The sequence below is a fragment of the Callithrix jacchus genome, chromosome 13, assembly GCF_049354715.1.
Source record: "Callithrix jacchus isolate 240 chromosome 13, calJac240_pri, whole genome shotgun sequence".
NCBI lineage: Eukaryota > Metazoa > Chordata > Mammalia > Primates > Cebidae > Callithrix > Callithrix jacchus.
This window is the reverse complement of record NC_133514.1, coordinates 85,112,427-85,137,687: the sequence shown is the minus strand read 5'-3', so window position 1 is coordinate 85,137,687 and position 25,261 is coordinate 85,112,427. Positions and strand designations below refer to the sequence as shown.

The window sequence follows — 25,261 nt, the reverse complement described above, 5'->3', positions numbered from 1 at the left end:
AGCAAAAAGAACATAGCGGGGGGCATCACACTACCGGATTTCAAACTATACTACAAGGCTACAGTAATCAAAACAGCATGGTACTGGTACCAAAACAGAGATATAGACCAATGGAACAGAACAGAGGCATCAGAGGCAACACAACATATCTACAACCATCCAATCTTTGATAAACCCGACAAAAACAAGCAATGGGGAAAGGATTCCCTGTTCAACAAATGGTGCTGGGAAAACTGGCTAGCCATGTGCAGAAAGCAGAAACTGGACCCCTTCCTGACACCTTACACCAAAATTAACTCCAGATGGATTAAAGACTTAAACATAAGACCTGGCACCATAAAAACCCTAGAAAGAAATCTAGGCAAAACCATCCAGGACATTGGAGTAGGCAAGGACTTCATGAACAAAACACCAAAAGCATTGATAACAAAAGCCAAAATAGACAAATGGGACCTAATGAAACTCCACAGCTTCTGCACGGCAAAAGGAACAGTCTCTAGAGTGAATCGGCAACCAACAGAATGGGAAAAAATTTTTGCAGTTTACCCATCTGACAAAGGGCTGATATCCAGAATTTACAAAGAACTCAAACAGATTTACAGGAAAAAAACAAACAAGCCCATTCAAAAGTGGGCAAAGGATATGAACAGACACTTTACGAAAGAAGACATATATGAGGCCAACAATCATATGAAAAAATGCTCATCGTCACTGGTCATCAGAGAGATGCAAATCAAAACCACATTGAGATACCATCTCACGCCAGTTAGAATGGCGATCATTAAAAAATCTGGAGACAACAGATGCTGGAGAGGATGTGGAGAAAAAGGAACACCTTTACACTCTTGGTGGGAGTGTAAATTAGTTCAACCGTTGTGGAAGACAGTGTGGCAATTCCTCAAGGCCTTAGAAATAGAAATTCCATTTGACCCAGCAATCCCATTACTGGGTATATATCCAAAGGACTATAAATCGTTCTACTATAAGGACACATGCACACGAATGTTCACTGCAGCACTGTTTACAATAGCAAAGACCTGGAATCAAGCCAAATGCCCATTGATGATAGACTGCATTGGGAAAATGTGGCACATATACACCGTGGAATATTATGCAGCAATCAGAAATGGTGAGTTCGTGTCGTTTGTAGGGACAAGGATGAATCTGGAGAACATCATTCTCAGCAAACTGACACAAGAACAGAAAATGAAACACCGCATATTCTCACTCATAGGCGGGTGATGAAAAATGAGAACACATGGACACAGAGAGGGGAGTACTATACACTGGGGTCTATTGGGGGGAAAAGGGGAGAGCCAGTGGGAGGGGGAGGTGGGGAGGGATAGCCTGGGGAGAAATGCCAAATGTGGGTGAAGGGGAGAAAGCAAACAAAACACACTGCCATGTGTGTACCTATGCAACTGTATTGCATGCTCTGCACATGTACCCCAAAACCTAAAATGCAATAAAAAATAAATAAAAAAAATAAAAGTAAGGAAAAAAAAAAAAGAGGCATTTCAAGTACAGAAATATGGGCAAAATGACCATTTGTAGGATTACTACTAAAGCAGTTCTTACAAGGGAAAGGACTTTCCCCAAGGTAACATTAAAGGAATTTTTAAGATTCTGATTTATCTTCACTTATGCAACTTATCTTGTTAGTAAATAGATTCAGGGGTAAAAACCATGGGCATATAAAATGTATGTCTAGCCATTAACTGTTACCTGTTTTTGTTAGCAAAAGGTTATCCAGGTGCCTGTCTCCAACTCCAAGTATATATGTGATCACGCAATATCCAGCTGCAATAACAGTTAAAAAAAAATGAAAACAAATGCAAACCAGGTTATACATTCTACTGAATATGAGAGTAGTTTGTACAATGTTAATATAAGTTTGTTTTCTAATTTCTCTGATTTTTCATCTAAATTCTCAATATGCGATCTTTATGAAGAGTCTGTCACTTGAAACTCAAAGTACTATGTAAAACAATACAGAGGGGGAAAATTTTCTCTCAAAAGCTTCAGCATTTTTAAGTCTTTAAATACTGCATGTAATCATGTTTATGAGCAAATTCGGTTACATGTAATATATGTTTACATTCCTATAGTAAAAATAAGAATTAAAACTATAAAGGATTCTAATATATACAAACACAGTTTTATTTCCATATTCTCAAAGTTCATTTTCTTTCTGCTTTTCAGACAAAAATGTATCATCAAGAATACATTTGAGAATAAGGTCCAATATAATTTGGAAAGTGACTTCAGAGGAGTGTTGTGAAAAACGCAAACATATTACATATAAGAAAGCAACTTCTAAACCATAAAATAACATGCCAGCTTAAATATAGTTTTAACAACTAACTGGAAAGCCCTCTTCCTGCTCTCCCAGCTTAAGTATAGGCATAAATATGAACATAAACATAAACATAGCACTTATATAAAACAGGTATAACATATCATATATCCTAAGTCATTCAGGGATCAACTCTAGTGTCAACTCCTTTATCAATCCTCCCTTAAACAATCTAGTTATAACAAAAAAAACTTAAGAGTAAAGAAATAAACATGCTGGCATGGTGGCTCATGCCTGCAATGTTAGCACTTGCATGGCTGAGGCAGGTGATCATTTGAGCCCAGGAGTTTGGGACCAGCTGGGCAACATGCCAAAACTCCATCTCTATAAAAAATACAAAAAAATTAGCCGGGTGTGGTGGCACATGCCTCCTACAGTCCCAGGTACGTGGCAGGCTGAGGTAGGAGAATCACCTGAACCTGGGAGGTCGAGGCTGCAGTGAGCCATGATTGCGCCACTGCACTTCAGTCAGCCTGGGTGACAGAGTGTGACCCTGTTTCCAGGAAATAAAAATAAAAATAAATACAAGAAAATGAAAAAAAATCCTTTAGAATATAAGCTTTCATGATGTTAGGCATAAATGACTAAAGAATAAAAATTAATCCCTATGTCACCTATTATTTATTTCTAGATAATACTACTACTGCTTACTTATTTCTAGGAATGGACCATAAGTACTGACTATAAAATACTATGAAGGCATCCTCTTAATGAAGCACCATTATCTCCGCTCTTAAACTTTATCTAAAGCACAATTATTTCTGATTGAGACTTTTCCCATAACCTACTTAGTTTCTGTTATTCAAAAACAGAGAACATCTAATGGAAAATTAACAGCTTCCAGGAAGAGATGAATTGTAATTATAAAATAGTTTAATGATTGCAAAGATATATCCATGAAAGACTAAATAGAATTTACAACTTGTTACTACTATTATGTCAAAGCATTAATGAGTACTTTAATCAACATTTATCTTTTACTCTTCCTAGAGAGCATTTAAACATTAACATGTTCTAAATGTATATGATATGGCAATGTCAGGATGGGCTGCTCTTATTTGAACATATCAATGGAAAGTAATAGCCTGAAAAACTTACCACAGCTTTTAACGTAAGTGTCCATGACCTCAGCACTAATCCCATTTGGCCCATTCTCACTTGGTGCATATTTTCTAAAAAAGTTCTGAAAGACATTACTTATATGTTTAGAAATTAAGTATAAACAAATTACATGTTTTGAAACTATAAATAATGGCCAACAAGAGTCTAGCTTAATCAAAATACAGTATAAGAGGGGCTGACCAAACAAAATAATTGTTAAGAGTACAATAAATACACTAGAGTTTCCAGGGTCTAGAATAGTTTTCTCTATTGAGAAACTGTGTCTAATTTTTCCCCCAGATTACCAACTGAATCTATTCTTTTACATTTAAAGGATAAAAAAAGAAAAAAAAGAAAAACCACAGAGCACATTATTTGAAAACACAATTAATGTCCTACTACAAAATAAGTTTATCCTATGCTTTCACCTTTTTGGTACGCCCTGTATGTCTGACAAAGGATTGGTATCTGGAATATATTTTAAAAACTCCTAGAACTAGATCAGTAAGAAACACACAAACAACCCAACAGGAACACGGGCCACAGGAGGATGTGAACAAGCACTTCACAGAAGAAACAAATGGCCTTTACACATATTTTCATATGTTCAATCTTATGGATAATCAGGGGAATGCGAACAAACCAAAATGAGGTAAGAGTTTGACATTTGGCAACACTAAGATTTGGCAAAGATGTGCAGTAAGGAGAAACACGAGAAGTGTAACTATTTTGGAAAACAACTTTTAATTAGCAAAAAACAACTCTGAATTACCAAATAAAGCTGAACATGATCTATCACCCAGCTAAATGACTTACACAGATTAGATGTGCAGTCAAGAATCAAGGTGTAACTGTTTTCATTTTATAAATCTGTTGTAAATTGTGTTCACCAATTCACAAATTGTGTTTTCATTTTATTAAATCATAATTAAACAAAACAACAAATAAAAAAAAAAAAAACTTGTGAAACAATGATGGCAATTAGGACCCATGTTAAAAACTTTAAGTATACTTTATGTCCTCTTCAGAACAATGCTAGAGTAACATGGGTCATACCCAAATTTTACAGATGGAAAAACTGTGTTTTGAATGGAATATTAAAGGGGTTCCCAGGACCACTGACAGGTTTGACTTGCTACAAGGTCTTACAGGCAAAAGATGTAGTTGTACCATGACTAAAGTTTGTTACAGAGAGAGGATACACAATAGAATCAACCTGGAAATCACATACAGAAAAAAATCTAGAGAAATTCATTCATATCCATCTCTGTCCTGTAAAGAGACACACTGAGCTTCTTCTCCAATAGCCAAAGATAAAAAAATAAAAAGCAGTAACATGGGTACAGTGTTCCTGCCAAGGGAAGCTCATTAGAGGCTTAGAACTCAAGGTTTTATCAAGAACCGGTCACCCAGCCACCTTCTGTCTAGCTGCTATAAAATTCCAGACTCCCAGGAGGAAAGCGGGTTTTTGAGTAGAAAGCACATTATTTGAGCAAAGAATCTAGGCACAGTGAACCACCCTTCTCAATTAGGAAGCAAAGGGAACACGCTGAAAGCCAATGACCAATCTCCTGGCAAGGAGGGCTTTCCAGAGATAGCAACCTTAGCCCTATGTTAACTCTTCTCTGCAGTTCACTCAAGGTTACAGAGCTGGAAAGTTACACAGGTGGAATTCAATTCTAGGCAGATTGATGTCTTGCCTGAGCTTTTATCCACTGCATCTGACTGCACTCCAAATCAAAAACACAATAAGCACCTGCTTTGCACAAGAATCAGAATAATAATTTTCTACAAATCTAACTTTCATACTGAATAAATGCAACAATTAAATAGGGAAAGGCAAAAACACACTGTATCAAATATCCTCTACCAAGTCCTTCTATGTATTATCTTTGATCTCAGGTCTATCGATTTTTGTTTGAATTACATACCTTTTTCTTACATGGGAGAATAGAAAAATTATATTTAAAAAATACAAAAATAAACCATTAAGATGTTACAACTAATACATGTATTCAAAGGGTAAAAAAGCTCCAAAGATATACATTTCTTTGTCCCAGGAACCACTCACCTTTTCTCCTATTAAAGGGGAGCAACAGATTGGAGGGAGAGGATAGGGGTCTTAAATAATTATACAAAAGATGGATGAGCAACAATATCATGATAGCAGTGCTCTGAGTAACAAAAACTTGATGGAAATAATCAAAGCTCCCATCAATTAATGTCAAATAAATTACAACCTCTCCATACTTGGGAAATAATGCAAATATAAACATTAACGAATTTTAATTTCTTCACCAATTAACTCTTTTTTTTTTTTGACACAGTCTTACTCTCTCACCCAGGATGGAGTGCAATAATGTGATCTCAGTTCACTGCAGCCTCCACCTCCCAGGTTCAAGCAATTCTCCTGCCTTAGCCTCCGAAGTAGCTGGGACTATAGGTACATGCCACTGCGCCTGGCTGAGTTTTGTGTTTTTAGTGGAGATAGGGTTTCACCATGTTGGCCAGGCTGTGTTCACCAATTAATGCCTGATCCCTTGATATGCAATGCACTGTTCAAGGAACTGAGTATCTGTGTGTAATAAATGGAAAAATCTTCAACTGAGAACAGGCTTACTTCTGAATAAAGGAAGAAAAAAACTAGCAGAAAAAAAAATGGCAAAAGGAGACTTTCATTTTTAACTCTACGTTATAAAGACTGAATTTTTTTATGACAAGAATATATTCATAAATTGCATACTCTTTATTGATACCATACCTGAATGCTTCCCTCTGTATCAAGAACTTCAGCCACAGGAACTGACTGGATAAACTGCATGAAGCCTACACAGAAATGTATGCATTGCATTAAGCATTGCTACTGGTTAAGAAATGAAAATAAAGCTTCTGTTAAGAATAATCTTCATCTGTAAATGAATGCATTCCATAGCTGAACAACTTAAAAATATATGTACACAATATTAAGTTTACACTGGCATTTATGTCACAGTACCTATAAGAAAACTTTTTCTTTTTTCTGTAGACTTACAACATGTACCAATTAAAATATTCCAAATTTAAAATCACCGTAAGATATCCAGACTCGTGGAATACAATCCCCTAACCCTAAATGCCGTATGTAAAACTGTATGCAATGGCTCCTTTTGTCTAACATTCCATCTTGTGTCATTTACTGGTAATGACAGATATGTAAATTTCTTAAACTATCAAAAAAAAAAAAAAAAGGAGGGGAGAGAGGTCAGAATGAGAATGAGAAAAACTCAGTCTGCTAAATCTGAAGACAATAGAAGCATAAAACAATGGATATATTAAAAAAAAAAAGTTGAATGAAGGAAACAATATTTCAAGATCATAAACTATCATGATCTGATTCTGGTAAGCATTACAGGATAATAAATTGCATGCAAATTAGGAGACTGTATACTCCTCTAGAGTAAGAAAGATCTCATTTATTCTTACATCATAAATACAGAATAGCTGGCATTAATTCATTTATTCTTTCTCTACCATGTAGGAAGAAATTTGCCAAGTAAGCCAAAATAGATGCTTGACACTGCCTTCATGGATCTTAAAGCTTATAAACTTCACTGAGATAAATACTATGAATATAAGGTCCAATGAAAGGAAGTAACATAAGGAGACGTAACTTACAGTAGGGATTGAAGGACATCTATCATTTGAGCCATGTTTTCAGGGATAATAAAGTTAACAGGCCATGGAGCAATCAATGTCTTAGACAATGATCACAGTGTATGTGAAGGCCTTAGAGCACAATGCATTAGATAAAACAAGGCAGCCAGTATGGCTAAAACCTAGGATGCAGGGGAAGAGTGGCAAAAGGAAGAGGCTTGAAAGATAGATATAGGGTGTGTCACACTATATCTTAGAAGCTAGGTAGCTTTACCTAGCACTTAGAAGCTAGGTAAAGGTTTTTTGGGTCTTTGTCCCAAGAGAAAATGAAAGCTAACAAATGAATTTTTGCAGGATAGTAAAGATGCATATTTGCACTTGAAGAGTAATTAGGGCATCAAAAAGATTTGTGAGTGGCCAGAGGAAGAATAGAAAACCTACAGTGCATGTTTTGTTTCTCAGTAACTACTGGTATAAAGCTAGAAAGGTAGCAAGACTATGGAATTTACAGTAAGCATTAGCCAAGCATTCCCAGGAAATCTTATACCAAACTTCCAGAGATTATTCATCTCAAAAGGACTTACATGTTCTGTCTGACTCTGTGTGTGTGTGTGTGTGTGTGTGTGTGTGTGTGTGTGTGTGTGTCTATGTTTACGGGATTGTCAGGATTGTCTGAAATATCCTGTTTCTCAGTAACTACATTAACCAGTAGTTACTGACAAACAGGAAAGACGACAGAAGGGAAACAGGCAGGAAAGTCCAACTTGTCTTCAGTGCTACAAATGAAATTTATTTGTATCTCTAACAGACTCAACAATTTTCAGTTTGACAAAGTACACACAATGTACACTAAACAATAATGATTTAAAATACACTCACCATGTTTTGTACTGGTGGCTAACACTTTATAAGGTGTCAATTTCAAGTCGAGATTTTCTTTCCGTAACAACTTTTAATCAAAAGGTAAAATATATTAACCAAATGTAAAGATTGTTAAAAAACAGTTTTATGGGCAAATAGTATAGCAGTTTAATATGATACAGATTTAGGAAGTTAACCGAAATTAAGTTTATATTAATTAATTTAACTTTGATCATTAAAATTAAATTTATTAAGACCTTAGATGATGGGATGCTAAATTTTTCATCTACTCCAAATCTCTGTCAGCAGTTTTCAGTGAACAATAGGCTTTTTCCTATCACTTCATGCAGTCCTTTCTGTACATAAAATACTTTAGAGCTCAGAAAAAGGGAAATGGGCAAACATGTACTTTTTAATGCCAGGGATACAGATGGAATTAAAAAAAAAAAAAGATTTAATAGTGTAAGAGGAAGGAAACTATTAAATCCCATATTTACATAACTTAATCGAGAAAAAAAAAACTATAGAACACATGTATTACACTCATACTCTGTTGAGCTTTCTAGGATCGTACCTGAATATTACAAATACTTCTGTTCCATAAACAGCAAATGTACTAAACCACAGTCTTCTAAAAGGAAATAATGTTCCCCATCAACCTAAGGTCATATTCACCTTGTCCATGAGTGAAATGATTTGAAGTATAAGTTGATCTTGACGTAAATCATCTCCATGCTTAAATATAACTGGATATTTGCCTCCATCTTCTGTCTTAAAAAATAACTGTGCAGGCATAAGGGCACTCTGGAAAATAAAATATTGATTTCAAATCTGGGCTTGAATTAATACATAAAGATTTGCTATACATACAAGAAAATGTTGATATACAAGATAAAGACACAGGGAAACAGGGCCCAAAAAACAAGTTGGGTTGTCAGTGAGATACATTAGGGTACATTAGAAAGAACAATGAACTAGCTAATAGTCAGAAGACTACATGGTGGAAGGGGCACCAGCTCTACAATTAGTCATGTGATTGAAACATTCCAGGCTCTGCCAGGTACTAGTAGGATAGTCTCGTGTATTCTTTAACGTGTTTCCTCGCCTGTAAAACAAAAATAACATCTCCTCTGCAGAGTTACTAAGGCATTCAGAAACTGTACAGGTCAACAGTCTGGCACCATGCATAATACAGACATTCCACATATATATCTATCAACATTTTTATTTTTAGAGGTATACTGGAATAAACAAGGTGAAACAGTACAGCATAACAATGTAACCAGATCAGCATAACAATGTACCAGATGGAAAGTCAAGAGCCCTGTATATTACAGGTTGAGTATCCCATAACAGAAATGCTTGCAAGTGTTTTGGATTTTGGACTTTCCCAGATTTTGGAATATTTGCATAATAAAGTACTTCGGGGATGTGACCCAAGTTTAAACTTGAAATTCAATTATGTTTCATTTACACCCTATACAACATAGGCTGAAAGTAATTTTACACAATATTTTTAGTAATTTTGTGCATGAAACAAAATTCTGGCTGTGTTTTGGCTGGGATGCATGACATAAAGTCATGTTGCGGCCGGGCGCGGTGGCTCAAGCCTGTAATCCCAGCACTTTGGGAGGCCGAGACGGGTGGATCACAAGGTCAAGAGATCGAGACCATTCTGGTCAACATGGTGAAACCCCGTCTCTACTAAAAATACAAAAAAATTAGCTGGGCATGGCGGTGCGTGCCTGTAATCCCAGCTACTCGGGAGGCTGAGGCAGGAGAATTGCCTGAACCCAGGAGGCGGAGGTTGCGGTGAGCCGAGATCGCGCCATTGCACTCCAGCCTGGGTAACAAGAGTGAAACTCCGGCTCAAAAAAAAAAAAGTCATGTTGCAGGGTTTTCCACTTGTGGCATCATGTCAGCACTCAAAAAGTTTCAGATTTTGGATTTTTGGTTTAAAGATGCTCAATCTATACTAGTTGTGCAGACTTAAGACTCAAATTCCTCATTTATAAAATGAGAGGAGATTTCAAATATCTGTATCTTTTACTGTGGAATAATTTTATGTTTTCCTAGAGTCCTTCCCTTAATTATATGACTATCTAAATTAGTTTAGGTATATGTTTAAATCAACAAAAAAATAAATTCTCTTTAGAAAGGGGGAATCATACAAAACCTTATGTAAATGGCATGCTAAGAGAGAGATTCTGGAGATAAACAATCAGAAAATTGTTCTGAGAGAGAAACACTACTGAGTTTGGTCATTGAGAAGAAAGTATACAAAAAAAAATTTGGTGAAATATATTAATCCAAAGAAAACAAATGAGTCAAACAAATTTAAAAACAACAACAATAATAAAATGGTAATAACCAAGAGAAATAATGGCCCAAAAAACATCATACAAAAGGATGAAGAGATGTGAAAAATAAATGGCAAAATGTTAATGACAGAATTAAAGTGGCAGGTACACAGTTGTCTACTATAAAATTCCTTCAACTTTGCTGTATGCTTAAAAACTTTTCTATAAAATGCTGGGAAAACAAACCAACAACATGGAAAATGGTTCAGAGAATATATGTTTAAAACTTACAAACTCTAGTTGGAACAAAATTCTGAACTTTAAATTCCCTTAAATTTGGAATATCCTTTTATCACTCCTGGTGAAAACGTATTTTATAAATTACCCTGAGCCTAGTTCACAAAAATTCAACAATAATTGGAAGTTATCTTCCTAAAGATAAATGACAGGCAGGAGAATCTTTGTTGTGATTTCCTTTTTCAGATTCAATTAGACTTCATCTAATTTAGATTTCATCTGAAATTTAAAGCCAGAAGACAACCACAGGAAAACTAGCAATCATCCCAGTACCTTAAGGGGTCCACTACCCGTGAGTATCAGCTTTGGCTATTACACTAAGGTCTACAAAATTACTTTTATAACTACTAGAAACAAGTGTCCTTAGTCTTTTCAGCTCTAAGGAGCTTATAGAAGGACAATAGGAGTCTATAGATCCCTTGCAAGTGCATGCAGAAATTTCAGTGTATGTGTAAGCATATCGGCAGTCTTCTAAAGTGCATAATCCATGACTTTCATCAGATTCGCAAAGGCATCCATGAGCCAAAAATGAGTATGAATTACTTAGAGTTATGTAGCAACTCTACACAGAGACATTCTACATAACTAATATCATGTGGCAAGTGCCTTAGAACCATTATTCCTAAACTCCAACACAAAATTTTTAAGAATGCCCACATACTAAGGGTTGAAAGAAATATAATCAAGACTGAATATTCAGATCAAAAATATCTCCCATATTTTATTTCATAAGACATAATCATATTACTTTATAATTAAAAAGAATATGAGTCCAGAATACACCTACCAATAGAGACAGATACATTTTCTATTATACTCCACTCTTAAAACACTTGCTGTATGTCTTACTCTTTTCCACCATGATTAGAAAAAAAATGGTAAAATTACTTTTTTAATTCACTGTTCTTGATGAGTTCTTAGCATTCAAGAATACTAGAAGCTGGTCTTCTTTGAAAGTTCTAGCCCAAAGGAATGCCAGTTGTTAAATGTTTATTACCTTGTGCATAGTTTTTTACTTTTTTACATTTCAGTCTCCAGTAGACTGCAAGCACAGACTAAGAAATAGTGCATTGTCTCTCCTATAGCAGGATTTTCAAATTGCATACTATAACACCAGTATTTTTCAAACTGCAGGTTGTAATCTGTTAGTGAGTTTTAAAACCAATTAAATAGGTTGTAAGCAACATTTAAAAATTTAAAAATTAAAGCAACAGGATAATGTATAAAATAATAGCAACTCACCATCTCTAATACCCAGTTAAGGTGAGGTACTGCTTTATGAAACTTATGTTGCAGTTGTATGAGCTGGGCTGCAACCCGTGATCAAATATTAGATTGCCTTGAAACATACCTTTTTAAAAAATATAAACTATTTCCTACTATAATTACAACCCTTTGTATATACACTAGTTGTTGTTCTATGAGCCCTTTCTTAACTCGTGCAAAGTAATATTCAATGCAACTATGCCTTTCTATCATGAGACTCACAAAACATAAAACACCATGTCTCACAAAGATCTTTCAGTACGATGTTGACAGACAATGATGCTCAGGACACTGGCCCTTTGAACCTGATTAGAGAAGGCAGCTGCATCAGCTGTTGCTACCTGAACTGGTGGCCAGCCAATAGGAAAAACACCAACCCTGGTATGCTATTAAGGACTAAAGATAATTGCCACTTGAAAATATAAGAAAAAACTTAAGTTTCAACAGGAACAGATATTGGACTGAGAAATGTTAAAAAGGTCAACTGGGACTCATATCTAACCATCTGAACTCATGAACTGAATGAATGCATGATATGTTTGCAATTTGCCCTTTAAAAAGAAAGAGTACATAAAGAAAAGTAATTATGGCTCGATTAACAATTAGCTCAAAAAAGTAAATATTATATTGGGTATGGTGACACATGCCTATAATCCCAACAGTTTGGGAGGCTGAGGTGGGAAGAGTTCTTGAAGCCAGGACTACGAGACCAGCCTGGATACAAACTGAGGACCCATCTCTACAAAAATAAAACAATAAAAAAACTAAATATTAAAAAACAACCCAGAGATATAAAACTATTTCACATATCATATAAAAATGCCTATGTACTGGTAACAAAAAAAGATCTTAAATCAAAACACATTGATTAATAAAAGTAACCTTTAATCAAGCATTTACTAAATCAACTAGCATTATAGCTATGATCTCTGCAATGTATTAATTTTCTATGGTAGTATCTCTGATCTAGTTTAATAACTAGGTTCCAATCATACACATTAAATATCCATCACAATTACCTTAAACAGTGTAGCTGTTTCTGGAATTATTCCTCTAATTTTCACTTGGGGTTCTAAAGGCAAGGGGATAAGTTCCACGTCTGACAAATTCATCTTTTCATTATCTCCAAGCAATGCCTGTAGTCTCTCATTCTAAAACAAATTGGAAAGGATTATTGAGGTTAAAATGGAAGAGTAGTTCATAAAACATATAGTAAAGACATAAAAATTGATTCCATTAACTTAAAAATATTTGCAAAGCACCAGTGTAATATAAAGGAGATAGTTTGTATATGAGACGAGTACTTATAAATAATCCACCTAACAATAGCAGCAGCATGCTTTAAATGAAGGAATCCTTCGACTGTGAAAAGCTGAACTTTCACAGGAAGGACAGAGAATACGTTTCACTTGCTAAAGCTGACAAAGAATCAAGAATTTATTCAAGTTAGACCTAAAGATTCAATTTCTGTTTCCAAGGATTTGTGAAGCCACAGAGAGAACCTGAAATTTCATTTGACATTTAATTTTGCATGACCAAATAATAAGCAAAAACTTCATTACACTGCCCCAGTGCATTTTTTGAGTTTAAAGAGAAACTTGATTCACTTGAAGGAACTATAAGCCTACTTTCTAAGTTTCACTGAATCTGTATGGTCAAAGTTTTCCTAAGATATCATCATCATTCATTTTCTTCAGCTCATATACATAATGCATTAAGCTAACATTACAGAAACTGAGAAATCCAAGTCATGATGAAACAGTTTTATCATGAAGTAACATCTATACTATTTAGAAGAAGCCCTTCTATTCAATTTCAAAAGAACAATTTCCTTTAAAAGCTGGGAGAGTTCTGCAATCTTTAGCAGCAGAGCTTGCTCCCCTAAATAGGAGAGTTTGTTCTTTAAGATAGAAAACTCGACGTTGACAATTCCAGCAGCATAAAACACTTCAACTATAAGGCCACTGGGAAGTTGAAGTGCTTCGTGCTGCTGGGTACACCTCAAAGGAAAGAACTCTGGCATCAGTGAAAGACAGAAGTTCAGAAAAAAAAAAATACGTTTCAAGGACAACCAAGATATAAAACAATTATTTCCCTTCTGTAATAATCCAATCTCTTCCTGGATGATGAAAAGTTTAAGTTAAAATCAACTGGTATGAATTTCTACATGAGTGTTACAAAAATCACTAAATCTACTCCTTAATTAAACGGATGGTCAGATCTACTAATGTCAAGTAATGTCAACTAAATCGAGAGTAAAGTTATCCTATCTTAACAAATTTCTAGTTGATGTGCTGATTAAAAAAATAAAATAACCAGAAAGTAAATAAGAATGGGGTGGGAAATCTAGCCATTTCTTCCCACCTCTACCACTATAAGCCCTAAGAACCCAACCACCATGATTTCTCATCTTGATTAATGCAATAGCCTCCTGATTACTCCTCCTCTTCAAACTTTTTGCCCTCTTACAGTTTCTTATCAAAAGTAACCAGAGTGCAGCTGCTAAAATGAAAGTCAGTTCATGTTACCCTTCTATTCGAAATCTCCAACAGCTCCTATTCTTACTCTGTTTCAGTCAAAATAATATTGACTATAATGATTTACAAGAATAAATTCCATCTATTTATCAATTATCTCTAACCTCATCTCCTATTACTGTACCCAATGCCGCTGCTCCAAATACACTGGGCTTATTCCTATTTCTCACAACTGCACACATGCTCCCACCTCAGGGCCTGTGCACCGCTGTTCCTCTGGCTGGAACTGGCTTGCTCTCTTACCTGCTTCAGGTCTTTGTGCAAATGTCAATTTCTCAGTGAGGCCTTGTCTGGCCACCACATTAAGAACTGAAACACTGCCTTACTACAGGACACAAGTACTGCCTATTTTCCCTTACTGTTTTATTTTTATCCATCACACATAACACTATCTACATTTTACTTATTTATTGCATTTACTCTCTTCAATAAGAATATAATTGCCATAAGGGAAGAGATGTTTATATTCACTGCTATATCCCAAGAACCTATACCTGGCATAGAGTAGGTATGCAATATATATTTCATAATTGTAGAACACCTAAAAGAGTAACATCCCCCTAAAGAATCATAAAGTGAAAAGAGACTACTTACAATATTAACAGTGAAAGTGTTGATTTATTTCAAATATAGATTGAAAAGATGGCCAGGCATGGTGGTTCACACCTATAATCCCAGCACTTTGGGAGGCCAAAGCAGGCAGATAACTTGAGGTCAGTTTGAGATCAGCCTGGCCAACATGGTGAAACCCCATCTCTACTAAAAATTAGCATGTGTGGTGGTGCACACCTGCAGTCCCAGATACCTGGGAAGCTGAGGCAGGTGAATTGCTTGAACATGGGAGTTGGAGGCTGCAGTAAACAGAGATCATGCCACTGCACTCACTGTAGCCTTCTTAAAAAAAGAAAAAAAGAAGTAGATGAAAAAGGCATTTTATTAGAATTCAAATATGCAGACTCAGACCTCTTCTAACAAAATTTTCCCTAAACTAGAGATCAAAAAAGGAAATACGGCAACAACAATATTATCGTTTTTTTTCACTCATCTGATACTTAATTCAGGGATTTCCTTGCCACAGATCTAACACCGTTGTACCCACTTATATAGCTCTCCCAAATAAATTATGAGGAATGAAAAAGTACTACATGTGATTTTACACGATTAGTGGTCATTTCATTTAGTGATAATGCCAATAATGGTAGTAGAGAGGTATCTCTGCATTTCTTCATTGTGTCAGGGCTGGTTTCTAGTAAATATATGTAAATAAAATTAAGTTTGTCTTTTACCATATCATGATAAAATGCCTATAAAGACTTTTAGCCAATATTCAGACTATATTTGGAAAGGTCTGACTTGAAATATAGGTTATGTGATGTAATCCCAGCACTTTGGGAGGCTGAGGTGGGCGGATCACCAGGTCAGGAGATTGAGAGACCATCCTGGCCGACATGGTGAAACCCGTCTCTACTAAAAATACAAAGATTAGCTGGGTGTGGCAGCACATGCCTGTAATCCCAGCTACTCAGGAGGCTGAGGCAGAAGCATTGCTTGAACCCAGGAGGCGGAGGCCGCAGTGAGCCGAGATCACACCACTGCACTCCAGCCTGGTGACAAAGCTATACTCTATCTCAAAAAAAAATGTGTTTGTGTGGTGTGTGTGTGTGTGTGTGATGTGAGAAACACAAAATTTATTTGGGGAGGACTCTAAGTGATGTCTCAAATAGGTGGTCAGCTAGCTAAATCTGAGTTGTTGCCAAGGTTCCTGTGTCTGCTGAATTGAAGAGCTCTTGGCACTAAAACAAACTGGTTTCAAATATAAGCCCCAAACTGCACATCAGAGCAGCAGACATTCCCTCTGCAGGTGAGCATTTGGAGATCACACTGCTTCTCACACAGGCACCTTTGGGGAGAGGTGCTACAGGGGGAACAGCAGTAGAAATGTATTTATTTGACCAAGGTTTACGATTCCTCTCAACAGCAAAGAAAATGCCAACTCAACAGAACTGTATTTCCTCTCAGAGTGTTTTCCACTCTCTAACCTGCTGAGCATTACTCATTACTCCTTCTATGTATCTCTGCTAACATTTCTCTTTAGACCTGATTCTTTGCTTTTGAACCACTGACTCAAATCTTCATATTTTCCTCCTCTCTCTGCTTTCCTTTAAAATTCTGAAGAATAACAGTGAAATGTGTTGTTTTGTTTTACAAAGGTTACCAAGGAAGACTTGCCAATTAATTATCTAATGGAATTAGGAAAAGATATCAAGTGAATCCTTCTTATCATTTAGGCTATGATCAGAAAAAAATGACATGAAGAACAGATACTCATTTACTTCTACCCATCAAGTGGAAGCCTCATAGTTGAGAGAAAGACTGGTGGACCAGCCAGGAAAGAACAGATACACAGTTAACGCTGTTACTAACAATCAGTTCTGAAACCTTGGGCAAGTCACTCTGGACTTTGATTTTCTCAGAAGAATTCTAGTCTAAATGATCTCTAGAGATTCTTTCCATATTAAATATATTGTATATTCTAATTTGCTAAGATTCTAAAATGAGAGGTGGTAAAGCACTGTGGACTAAGAATGTCTAAGTACAAATCCCCACTCCAATATTTACTAGCTGTATGACTTATGATACTAACAAATTACTTGACCTGTCTTTGCTGCCTTCTCCTCACAATTGGGAAAATAATAGCTCCTAGGGTTGTTATGAAGATTAAATATCATATCAACATATGTAAACTCACAAAACATTCCTATTACTATAAATTCGTAAGAAGTTCACATATCAACTCAAAAAGACAATAGCAAATGTTCAGCACTTTATGATGCCAAGATGCTATTAAGTTATGAACAAAAGCATACATCATAGGCTTACCTTTTTCTTACGATTTCCACTTTCACGTTGTACTGCCTTCATTAGATGCACCAACCGATCTACAAATGTCTGTTGTGCAGCCAGCAAGGAACGCATAACTCTGACAGACTTATCACCCTGAAGGGTTCAAAGTAAGAAAAATTAGTTCTATGTAGCATAGTGGTCAGGGTTTCTTTAATAGCATGGATAATCTTTATTTCTATTTCTCATAGCTGTAAACCTGATTAAAAAGCAAAGTTGAAAAAGATTAATGATCTTGATTCAAAAATAACAAGAAACCCCCTATCTTAAACACCACTAATCCATCCATAACCAAAAATTATCTGAGTCTTCAGCAAATACTGGTCTAACTACAACAGCAATTTTTTCTCACATAAACCATGTGACAAGATAGAATTTATTTATCCTAAAATACGTTCATTCATTATTTGAGTAAATAAGTATCTGACAGCTTATGATCCAGCAATGTGCTGGGCATATACATATAGCAAAAACTAAGACATAGGTCTTCAAGAAACTAAAAATCAACTTAAAAAAAAAAAAACAACTTCAAATAGAACCATGATATGTGCTTAAAATATAAGTAATAAAAACTAAATGCTATACAGTCTTACGTAGTGATTCCTAGTTCATAAAAAATTATAAAACATATTTATAATTTAATCTTCCCAATTACCCTGGTAAGGGAAGCTGGGTAAATGTTATCATCCTCATTTCAAAGATGAGGAAATTTAGGCTTAAAGAAACTGAAATGTCTTCACATGGTGACAAAGGCTGTGACAGAAACAAGAATAGAAGAGAGGACCAAGGGCTTATTTGGCAATCAGTTTGATGTTGAGAAGCTCTGAGAATTAATACAAAAGCTTAGTCTCAAAGTGTTTAAGATGTGATTTAAATTTTTAAGAGCATAAAACATAAAACAGATGAAAATGACATGAAATAGAATATTTCTGCAGCAAGTCACAGATTAATGTGTGGCAGCTTTCTTTTCACTGCCCTTGCACCCTCTGCTGGCTGAACTGTGACACTGCTTTAAGAATCAAAAGAACACAGGAAAGATAAATCTCTTTTAAAAGCTGTTGAAAAAGCAAAAATATGTTATATAAAAAGTATCTGCAATATGGCCATTGCCAGATTTCTGGAAATGTACATAGCCTTGATAAAAAAGATATAAAATAGAAAGGAAAATAAGACGCAAAGCTTTATTCTTTTTAATTCCATGTATAGGTTTATTTCATTAAATCAGGGATCAAATAAACTTCCGTAAAGGGCCAAAGAGTAAATATTTTAGATCTTCTTGGCCTCACAGTTTTCATTCCAATTATTAACTCCTATTCAGTACAAAAGTAGCCATAGACAACATAAAAACGAGAATGATTACTGCAATAATTTATGAACACTAAAATTTGAATACCACATTCTATTCCAGTAATTCATTTATGAACACTAAAATTTGAATTCCACATAATTTTCATGTATCACAAATTATTCTTCTTCTTTTGATTTTTTCAACCATTTAAAAATATAAAAACCAGGCTGGGTATGGTGGCTCATGCCTGTAATCCCAGCACTTTGGGAAGTAGATGCAGGTGGATCACCTGAGGTCAGGAATTCGAGAACAGCCTGGCCCAACATGGCAAAACCCTGTCTCTACTAAAAATACAAGATTTAGCTGGGCATGGTGGCAGGCACCTATAATCCCAACTACTTGGTAGGCTGAGGCAGGAGAATCTCTTGAACCCGGGAGGCAGAGGTTGCAGTGAGCTGAGATGGCAGCACTGCACTCCAGCCTGTGTAATGGAGCAAGACTCTGTCAAGCACACAAAAACAAAATTAAATTTAAATAAATATAAAAACATTCTTACTTCATGGGATGTTCTAAAACGCAAAAGGCTGAAAATGGCCCATGTACTGGAGTTTGCCAACCCCACATTTAGTGGTTACCTTCAACAATGCTTGGCTGAATCTTCTCATTACGTTCAAGTACATTTCATGGGTCTTTGGATCTCTCTGCTGAGTATCTTGATCTTCACATTCCACTATCACATACCTTAAAAATATGTTTCAGTCATTCATGTGATATGAAATTAAACTCAGATTCATTTGGTAAATACTCATACCATTTTACTAAAACAGATTAATTTACATATGCAAAAATAATGAAATTGGAGTAATAAAACATTTTATCATCACTTTTAACAATGAAAAGTTAAGGAGCAACACATACAACCATCTCAGGAGGCTGAGGCAGGAGAATTGCCTGAACCCAGGAGGTGGAGGTTGCCATGAGCCGAGATCGTGCCATTGCACTCCAGCCTGGGTAACATAAGCGAAACTCTGTCTCAAAAAAAAAAAAAGGTAAACTAATAGTAATGCCTTAATTTGTGTAATATCCCAAATTTTCTAAAACTTTTACCACCAAAAGCATTTTCTCCTATTTAGGAGATTCTTAGAGTATTAACATCTTCAGAAATCATCTACGCTCACATATTTACTGAGTAACTCGAGAACAAAAACTATGGTTTTCATAACCTGTGTAATACTTCAGTATCACACACGATTCTCTTATTCTGAAAACCACTCTGAAATTATTGCTTTCACTAATACACTTTTGAAAGATGAATAAAATTTTAAGTAATTTGTCCTTTCCCATCCAGTTTCCTGTTTCTCAAAGATCCATATGTAATCTTTAACTTTCCAATTAAAAAACTATGGTTTTAGAGAGTTAAAGACATCTTAAATGTTTCCTTAAACCTAATCTGCTTATACAATTACAAAACTCATATAAGCAATGATCTGGGTAAGATTTTATAGGTCTTCTAACCTGGTGTTTCTAAATGTTCCACTGGTGTTTCTAAATGGACAAACCAAAACAAATAACAAGTTGGGCATGGTGGCTCACACACCTATAATCCCAGCGTTTTGGGAGGTCTAGACAAGAGGATCACTTGAGGTCAGGAGTTTGAGACCAGCCTCTACATTTAAAAAAATAAATAAATGAAAATAAGCCAGGTATGGTGAAACTGCCTATTCCCCCAGCCACTAGGGAGGCTGAGGCGGGAAGATAGCTTGAGCCCAGGTGAAGCTACAGTAAGCTATGATCATACCATTGCACTCCAGCTTGGGCAACAAAGGGAGATGGTATCTCTTAAAAAAAAAAAAAAAAGTATCACAACTTGAGAAAAAAGAAGAAAAGAAAAACGAAAAAAAAAATAAAGTTCTGAAGGCTGGGAAGATTAAAAGAAAAAATAAAACAACTTGATACAGCCACACACGTACACAGATGCATAAAACTGAAAAGTTTCACAAAGCAATATCCTGTGAACAATATGTTAATATTTGCTATTCTGTTTATTTCACTTTTCTTTAAATAACAAATGCTAGACTGTGAAACTTTAAATTGCTTTCAGTAGATCATGATGATGTGTAGTTTGAAAACCATCAATCTCGATCAACTTGCTTGCTTTATCAACAGTGAAACTTAGAGAGGCTATGTCTTATCTATGGTGGTATGACTGACTGTAAAGCTGAGATAGAAACCCAGGACTTTGGGTTCCCAGGTCAGACTTTTTTTGATTTTACTAAGTTGACTTTCACACTGTTGTATCTTTAAAATACATATGAAACTTTGCAACCTTCTTAACTGATAATGTATCCCAAATCTCAAGTCACAGAGGCTTATTATTATCCTTTCTACTATTTCTGGGAAAGAATAGACTCTGTATTCAGCCTTTCAGACAGTCAATTTCATGAGCAGAGGATATTTAGCCATTCAGATGATCACTTCATGAGAGCAGAGGACTTATCTGTCTTGTTCTCCACTATACCTTCAGCACATCTATGTCTGGCTTATAATAGATGCTCAATACATTATTAATATATTACTGTTATTGAATGAGTAATTCCATTCTTGTGGATTTAGCTCCTATCTCATTAATAATTTTCAAATATAAAATATATTCCTTTTTTACATGATTTAATTCTAATTTCGAATTCCATTACGTGACCTGCTTTCACATTCATCCACCCTAATTTTCAAAGAGCACTTCCCCTTTCCAAGACACTGCTTGTCATTTCTAACTGAAGATGTGGAAAACCAAACTTATCACATTAAATGGATCTTTTTCTACCTCTTTTGAAGGGACTACCAATATCCCAGGCATTTGGACTAGGAATTCTCACATAGCAGGGTTCACAAACTCAAATTTTCTCGAAAGTCAGGCAGGAAACAAATGTTTGAATCACTTAAATAGAAGGAGAGAGAGAGGTGGGGCTGGAGGCAAACCAGAGAACACAGCACTACCTAAAACTTTCTGTGGCAATCAGTTCAATCTGTGATCCATTAATCTAAAGCCAAAGTAGCTCACATTCCCCCATCTCAGATACACTCAATTAGCCCCCTGACCTCGCTGATTTTTCCTATTAAATGACTCTTAAAATGGTTCTGTACTCTACAGTCCTATCTGGAATCAAAATGCCAATACCACTTCCCTGCCCTCTCTAACTCTAAAAATAAATTACATATTGTTTAATACAATCATCCTAAATTTTTCACCTTTAAAATAGCTTCATCATGTCCCATCTATATTAACAAAAACATCAATGGTTCTCCCTTTTCTACTATTTTAAAACAGTTTCTATGGCCCCAACCTTTGGTTTCAAATTTCTACTATCCCCTATGGCCCCAAGCTTCGGTTTCAAATTTCTGCTATCCCCCATTTATGCACTCACATTCCAGTCAGGTCAATCCCCTACTACTCCTACTCCACAGACACCTACTGTGTGCTTCGGCTTATGCTGCAGTGCTATCCAGAAATACCTTCCACATCTCTCCATCTTTCCATATTCTACCCATTCCTCAAGCATAGGTGACAATCTCTCGATTCCAGGTATCTTCATAGACCCTAACAAATTCTTCCTTCTCTGTTTCCTAGAACAGGCATAGTTTCTCACACAACTTGTGGTGATAACCTTTCCTGCTTGTCACTGTTTCACGTTTAACTCTTACTTAACATTTCTTCAAAGGTTATAATGAAACTGATGCCAGGTGCCGTATCTTAAAAACTTTCAGTATCCTCTAACACATCTGATACAGTCTCTCTTAAAGGTTGATAAAATAAGGGCCTTGCCCTTCCTGCTTCCTAATGGAATGCTTTACCATGATAATAACATGTTCTAGCAGTCCTAGAATCACATAACCCAGAATTTTCTGTAAAGTAGTATGAAAAGCCGAACTCATCATATCTACCATATCATATTCCCAACAAAAGTTCTAAATCAAAAATTCAGGAAGACATTGTTGTATCTTGAATCAAGAACATCTTTTAGAAATTAGAACAGGCTGGGCACAATGACTCAAGCCTATAATCCCAGCACTTTGGGAGGCCAAGGCAGAAGAATCACTTAAAGCCAAGAGTTTGAGACCAGGCTAGGCAACGACAGCGAGACCCTGTGTCTACCAAAAATTTAAAAATTAGCCAGGCATGGTGAGTGCATGTCTACAGTCTCAGCTACTCAAGAGGTCGAGGTGGGAGGACCACTTGTGACCAGAAATTAGAAGGTGACGTGAGATGTGATCACACCACTGCACTCCTACCTGGGTGACAGAGCAGGATCCTGAAATGAAAGAAAGGAAAGGAAAATAAAAAAAAGAAAAAGAAAAAAAGAAAAGGGAAGGAAAAAAAAAGGAAAGGAAAGGAAGAAAGAAAGAAAAAAGAACTTTTAGAGCCACTGCTGGACATATTTGACTATTTAAATTAAAATAAAATCAAAATTACATTTCTCGGTTACATTACCTTTTTTTTTTTTTTTTTTTGAGACAGACTCAGCTCTGTCTTCAGGCTGGAGTGCAGTGGTGTTATATCAGCTCACTGCAACCTCCATCTCCTAGGTTCAAGCGATTCCCCTGTCTCAGCCCCCTGAGTAGCTGAGATTATACGTGCATGCCACCATACCCAGCTAATGATTTTTAGTAGAGACAGGGTTTCACCATGTTGGCCAGAATGGTCTCGATATCTTGACCTTGTGATCTGCCCACTTTGGCCTCCCAAAGTACTAGGATTACAGGTGTGAGCCACTGTGTCCAGCCCAATTATCAACATTTCAAATTCTCAATAGCTGCATACATAGATCCGGAAATGATTTCTATCATTTTTGTCACTACAGGAAGTTTCCAGGTAATTAACTAAGAGTAACTACAAAACAAGTTCATATTTCCTATGTATGGTATTCCAGAATGTCTGGTCATTTCAGGACAATACCGAAGAATGTCAAAAAACAAAAAGCAGCAGTTCTAAACTCTGAAACTATCAATATGGTCTTATTCAAATCCATCCATCTCCTTCTACCCTTTAGTTAAAGTCCTGATTGTCCCCATCACCTTAGGGTACGCAGTGTCTTTTCCTGTGTTTAGGCAGCAAACTTACTTTCAAACGAACATACAGAAGACCACAATGAATGGGCCTATTGCTGTGTCCTGGTCTTTCTGACCATCAAGTAAACACTATCACTGCAGTTATTTCCAAAAAAAAAAAAAAGAAAATATACATTGATGTTCATGATAAGCATCAAGTGTCGAACATTTCTCAAAAATCATTCAAGCCAAAGTTCTATGCAAAGAACAGGGCCATCTAAAAAAAAATGACACTGTCATCTCCAAATATGAGAGACAAAGTTAGCTATCAAGCCTAGAAGACCTAGATTTGAATCATCCCTGAGGTTTCTGTTCACGTCAATAAACTAGATTCTACAAAACACTCTAAGGTATTTCTTTGAAAGCTGTCATCTTAAAGTAGGAATGCAAACAAAATTGTCCAGGTACCCATTATAAGATGACATCAGCAGGCTACCTGTTTCCTGGCAATTTTATTTTGTGGAGTAAATAACCTTTATTACCTTGAAAGGTCTTAAAAGTTACAGAAAACATGTCAAAGCATCAAAAGTTTACTTTCAATTTCAACACCCTAGAATGGCTATAAAAATAAAAAACTGCAACGATTTATAGATTCTGATGCCCAACATTTTACAGACTGGAGACTGTAACTCCCTTCTGTGGCTTAAAAGGTTGACACTATTCATTTTAAAAGGATTGTCTGCACAACTATAGGCCCCTAAGGATTTAGCTACAGCAAGAATCCTGTTTAAATCACCAGAAAGGGAACAAATGAAAAAAGGAAATTCATATGTTCAAAGAAAACAGCACAATCAATTAAAATTTGTATTTTAATACATTTGTTATAATAGAGTAGGCTTAGAGAGGCATTTAAATTCTTACATTTTACTATTTTTATATGTTCAAAGGAAAAGAAGAATGATCATTTTAAACCAACTATTTGAAATTATTTCCTATATTGTTACCTTACATTCACAAAAGCTGTGTCTATTAAAGGCAAGAATTCACACATCAATAGCTTTTCTCCCCATGAGTATTTCTGAATATGTAATAGGCAGACTGTAAATATGGGAAAAACAATTACTCCTTAGGGAATGAATAGACACAGCATATGCTATTGATTCAATGAATCAAAGATATAGTGGGAAAACACAAATCAAATCTAAGTCTGAGTGAATGTTTATAAGACTGGGAACTGGGGCTGCACTTTATTTATAGAAAAAACAAAGTGTGCTCCTTATGAAAAGAAACAGCTGCTATGTTGGAAACTGTTCATCTAATAGCTTTCCTACTATTTGGCTGCTTTCAGAAAATTCTTCCTACTTAAAATAAGAGATCAAAGATTCTATTAAAACTCATTTCAAATTTAATAATAAAACCTGGTCTACAATCAAAAACAAAGAATATGTAACTTGAAAGCTTCACATAATCAGTATATATAAATATAGCTCTTACAATAGCGAATATTCTTGACTATAAATTCTGAGCCAGAGAAAAGTTTTTGTAAATGTTGAAAGACAACAAAAATACCTGTAAATGAATTATTCGCAAATGATTCTAAAATACATAAGATTATAATTTAAAAATACCTAAGAAGTTTAGAAATACTTATGCAAAAACTCAGCAACATACCCCACAA

At 35.7% G+C, this 25,261-nt stretch overlaps 1 protein-coding gene across 1 annotated transcript in view; it reads right to left on the bottom strand.

Annotated features, from left to right (window-relative positions):
• Window positions 1-25,261, bottom strand: part of PIK3C3 (phosphatidylinositol 3-kinase catalytic subunit type 3) — a 130,017-nt gene that overhangs the window by 35,543 nt on the left and 69,213 nt on the right. Inside the window, exons 14-21 of the mRNA XM_002757195.7 lie at window positions 19,176-19,281; window positions 17,232-17,348; window positions 12,834-12,965; window positions 8,627-8,755; window positions 7,970-8,039; window positions 6,219-6,283; window positions 3,455-3,539; window positions 1,726-1,800 (exon numbers count right to left, since the gene is read on the bottom strand). Coding sequence (XP_002757241.1) covers window positions 1,726-1,800; window positions 3,455-3,539; window positions 6,219-6,283; window positions 7,970-8,039; window positions 8,627-8,755; window positions 12,834-12,965; window positions 17,232-17,348; window positions 19,176-19,281 — 779 coding nt within the window. The remainder of the gene's footprint in view (window positions 1-1,725; window positions 1,801-3,454; window positions 3,540-6,218; window positions 6,284-7,969; window positions 8,040-8,626; window positions 8,756-12,833; window positions 12,966-17,231; window positions 17,349-19,175; window positions 19,282-25,261) is intronic.